Raw genomic sequence first — 5,138 nt, 5'->3', positions numbered from 1 at the left:
TTATTGCATAAATCTGAACTCCTTTTCTACAAGAAAACTTCATTGATACATTCATATTTCATGACAATATATTTCAATTGGTCTTTATATTGAAAAGATGCTTGGCATGTCTGGTATAATATTGAGATTCAAAATTTAAATTAGGATTCTGAGGGTGAATAAATGAGCTGGCAATGGCTCATTATAGAAATGAATAAAATTCACACTTTTCTCATAATAGTAAGGACTTTGCATTCCTTATCCAGGCTAAGTAGAGCCTTTGTACACTGGAGTTCTGGCTCATGAGCAGAAAGGGGCTGACAGTAGGGAAGCATGCTGCAATGATTATAGTGATATCCACAAGGAACCGGCTGGGCTGATCAAAAAGAGCCAGAAGAACTTGAAAGACGGAGGAAAGAATATAAAAGTAGACAAAGGTGCCCCCCAGGAGAAGGATGGTTTTAGTAGCTCTGGACTCAGGGGAGGACCTGGAGGAGGTGTCGGTCCTACGAACGTGCTGGACCTGCTGCTTATGTCTGTACAGGATGAGAACCATGGAGCTGCCAGCCCAGAGTGTGAGCCCCAAACATAAAACATCAGGGAATAATAGCAATGCTGCATGCAAGGCGTGTTGAGTTTTGTCAGTAAGACCAGAAGAACAGTAGCCAAAATCTTTTTCCTTTGTGATGTTTTTGTCACTCCATTTGCCAGTTATATGGAAAGGAAAAATTACATTTACCAACATTTGCAGGATCCAACACAGGAAAATAGAGGGAACAGTGTACTTGGGAGCTGTTACTTTCAGTGCTGCCCACCTGGAGCTCCGGGGACTGATCGTGACCACCTGAAAGACACTCAAGAGGCAGATGCTACCGATGGACACTCCCCTCCCCACTCTGTGCAGAAAGAAGAGAAGTTTGCAGCCAAAATCACTGCGGATATGCTTCCACCCAAACACTGCCATTGTCTGGGGGACCCCTTTACAGAGGAGGACCAAGGAGTTGGCCACAATCAGGTGCTGAAGGATCAAATCTGTGGACCTTAACCTGTAACCCGTGACGTGAAGGACGATATAACTGCAAAGGAGTGAGAAATTCCCCAGGATTCCAACCACGGTCTGTGTTAAGATGATCATGCCTATTATGAAAAAGCTGCCAGCCATCCTCTCAGTTCACAGTCGTTGGTACTTGTGAGTTAGAATGTCCTGCATGGGAATATGAGGCATGGGCTACATGCATCGTGTCAACTGTAATCCAATATTCTCCACTTAACGATAGTTCCCACTTGGAAATATTTGCTTCTTGTGTTTTCTGTTACCAGCAGCCTTTAAAGGGTTCTATGTATAACATTTAAAGAGAACTAATATGTAAAATTAATTACTGAAGATACTCATGTGATCACTTCTTCTTCACAAATTTATTAGGCAGGAACTGAAGGGACCTTAGTTATACAGAGAAGTGTAACCTCTACCCAGACAGGTTAGGTATTTGTCAAATCTGCTTCTTACTGCAGAGTGAAGACTGAATCCCATTGGACAGTGGTTTGAGGAACTTCCCAGGTGCTTAAATGATTAAGACTCTGCCTTCCATCGCAGAGGGTCCAGGTTGAATCCCTGGTCCAGGATCTAAGATTCCATGAACTTTGATGCACGGCCAAAGACAAAAAAAAGAGTGCACTGATCACCAGCCATGCCAAACAGCTAGTTAGTTGCAAGCATATAATAAACTAGATCTATATTTGATTTTGATTTCACAACTCTAGATTGTAGACATGTGGTATTTTGTAATTTTCATATAATGTGATTCCATTTATTTGTAAAGCTTTTTTCTATGATACCTCGTATTATGGATAAAGTCTTAGCATCTTAATACCTGAACATCACTGCTGGCAGTAGAATACAGCAGGAACCTGCCTCAGAACAAGGCAATGTCATGAAGACGAGAATGCTTCACTGTGAGGATGGCAACAGAAAGACTCTTTTGTTCCTATGACAGAAACACAACTAAAATAACATACATTACAGAAATGTTTGAATAATCATATGTAGGCAATAAACCTTAGGGCATAAACACTAGCATGTGATAAAACAGTTTACGACAAAACAAAATTATTGTCTAATCACATACTGAACCAGTATGTTATTGCCTGAGCCCAGTGAATATATTAGCAATGAATTAATATTTGCAATTGACATTACATACAAGATACAGAGGCAAAATTTAGCACTTGTAAAGCATGTATTCTTGTGTCTTTCATAACCTGACATACTAGATTTGTTAGAATGTCAACAAATTGGTGTTTGTGTCTCTTTCTGATCTGATCACTTACCCAGAATCTTGATATGCCTTTCTCTCACAGACTCTGCTGCTCAGATGAAAGTACAATGAACATACCTTCCAGCTGGCAGGACAATGGCTCAGTGGGATGGCCATTATACCCAGTATGTGTGTGAGAAGGAGGCAGCCAGATCCTGACAAATGCGTTTGAGACGCTGTCCTCCCCTCCCATCCTGTCAAAACTGCAATTATCATTTCACCTGCAGCAGCGATGCGAGTGCAGGCCTGGGAGCTGAGAACATTTCTGGAAACTTTTCTCTCAGTTGTTAATTACTGGAAACAATTACAAGTTTCTAGTTAGCACACTTTGGAGACAACTGGCTGTCCTTGAGAGGCATTTTCTTTTCCATGATCCCTGAAGGTGATGGTCTCACGAGGAAGAAATGCTGAAATCACACACATTAGGAACTGACACAAACCATTTGCATCCTTCTGGATTCTTCACTTTCCTGAGATGCATCTCTGCCAATACTAGTACTTTCCTCACCTTCAACCATTGAATGGAACCGTCAATGAAAGTATTGGTAAAGAAATGGAATGAGACAAAATACCTGGGAAGTATATTCAGAGAGACAAAAGGAAAAGAGGAACATCATCAAGAACTCACGATAGGAACCACTGGCACAGTTTCTATCAATTTAGACTCATTTTCATAATCCAAAGCCAATTATTATGGAAATTTTGCAGGAAAATATTCTTTATTATTATTGAACCCTGTGATAAGAATTGGGTGCAGAACAAAAAAAATAGAAAAAAGAGAGAGGGTTTGAAAATAGTTATAAAATAAAAGCACCTAGATCTGATGGCTTGGTGATTTTATCAGATACTTAATTCAGGACCATCCTGGAGATGAAACAATATGCCACTAAAAACCAGTGCATCAGTGCAAAATTAAAAGAAAATCTGAAATGCAAGTAGGAGGCTTCACAAAAAGCAAACACACAGACAACTTGATCATGTACTTCTAACCTCCAGAACTGTGAAAAACTATCTATGTGAAAAACTGTGAAAACTGTCTATGTTTAAACCTCCCAGGCTTTTGTATTTTATTAAGGCAGACCTAAAATGTAATACAAACTGTAAGAGTCTGTCTGTTTGATCCTGGGACTTCCAAGGGTGATCCTGCAATTTACGTTGGAGAAAGTTTTGCCTATGTTCTCTTCTAGCAGTTTTATGGTATCATGTCTTCTGTTTAACTCTTGGAGCCATGTTGAGTTGATTTTTGTGTGTGAGGGTGTGATTTGACTTCACTAATTTACATGAGGCTGTCCAGCTACCGGAGAAGAGTGGAGAAATAACTTGAGAAAGAATGAAGAGAAGGAGTCAAAGCAAAAACAAAGCCCAGTTGTGAATGTGACTGGTGATGGAAGTAAAGTCCGATGCTGCAAAGAACAATATTGCATAGGAACCTGGAATGTTAGATCCATGAATCAAGATATATTCAGTTCAGTTCAGTTCAGTCGCTCAGTCGTGTCCGACTCTTTGCGACCCCATGAATCACAGCATGACAGGCCTCCCTATCCATCATCAACTCCTGGAGTTCACTCAGACTCGTGTCCATAGAGTCAGTGATGCCATCCAGCCATCTCATCCTCTGTCGTCCCCTTCTTCTCCTGCCCCCAATCCCTCCCAGCATCAGAGTCTTTTCCAATGAGTCAACTCTTCTCATGAGGTGGCCAAACTACTGGATTTGCAGCTTTAGCATCATTCCTTCCAAAGAAATCCCAGGGCTGATCTCCTTCAGAATGGACTGGTTGGATCTCCTTGCAGTCCAAGGGACTCTCAAGAGTCTACTCCAACACCACAGTTCAAAGGCATCAATTCTTCGGCACTCAGCCTTCTTCACAGTCCAACTCTCACATCCATACATGACCACAGGAAAAACCATAGCCTTGACTAGACGGACCTTAGTCGGCAAAGTAATGTCTCTGCTTTTGAATATGCTATCTGGGTTGCTCATAACTTTTCTTCCAAGGAGTAAGTGTCTTTTAATTTCATGGCTGCAATCACCATCTGCAGTGATTTTGGAGCCCCCCAAAATAATGTCTGACACTGTTTACACTGTTTCCCCATCTATTTCCCATATAGTGATGGGACTGGATGCCATGATCTTCATTTTATGAATGTTGAGCTTTAAGCCAACTTTTTCACTCTCCTCTTTCACTTTCATCAAGAGGCTTTTTAGTTCCTTTCACTTTGGAAGTGGTCAAATAGGAGATGGGAGGAGTGAACATCGACATTTTAGGAATCAGTGAACTCAAATGGGCTGGAAAGGGTGAATTTAATTCAGATGACCATTATATGTACTACTATGTGCAAGAATCCCTTAGAAGAAATGGAGTAACCCTCATGGTTAACAAAAGAGTCCGAAATGCAGTATTTGAGTATAAACTCAAAAATGACAGAATTATTTCTGTTCATTTCCAAAGCAAAGTATTCAATATCACAGTAATCCAGGTCGATGCCCCAACCAGCAATGCTGAAGGAGCTGAATTTGAACGGTTCTATGAAGACCTACAAGACCTTCTAGAACTAACACCAAAAAAAGACATCCTTTTTATCATAGGGGACTGGAATACAAAAATAGGAAATCAAGAGATACCTGGAGTAACAGGCAAGTTTGGCCTTCGAGTACAGAATGAAGCAGGACAAAGGCTAACAGAGTTTTACCAAGACAACGCACTGGTCATAGCAAACACCCTATTTCAACACCACAAGAGACAACGCTACACCAGATGGACATCACCAGATGGTCAACACCAAAATCAGATTGATTATATTCTTTGCAGCCAAAGATGGAGAGGCTCTATACAGTCAGCAAAA

At 40.9% G+C, this 5,138-nt stretch overlaps 1 protein-coding gene across 1 annotated transcript; it reads right to left on the bottom strand.

Moving 5' to 3' along the window:
- Nucleotides 1-211: 211 nt before the first annotated feature.
- Nucleotides 212-1,141, bottom strand: LOC138096894 (vomeronasal type-1 receptor 4-like). The gene has a single exon (XM_068993138.1). It carries the CDS (start codon nucleotides 1,139-1,141, stop codon nucleotides 212-214), a length of 930 nt encoding a protein of 309 aa, XP_068849239.1.
- Nucleotides 1,142-5,138: the final 3,997 nt, after the last annotated feature.

This window comes from Capricornis sumatraensis, chromosome 20 (assembly GCF_032405125.1).
Source record: "Capricornis sumatraensis isolate serow.1 chromosome 20, serow.2, whole genome shotgun sequence".
Taxonomy (NCBI): Eukaryota; Metazoa; Chordata; class Mammalia; order Artiodactyla; family Bovidae; genus Capricornis; species Capricornis sumatraensis.
Note: the sequence above shows the minus strand (reverse complement) of the source record. Positions and strands in the feature narration are given on the sequence as shown.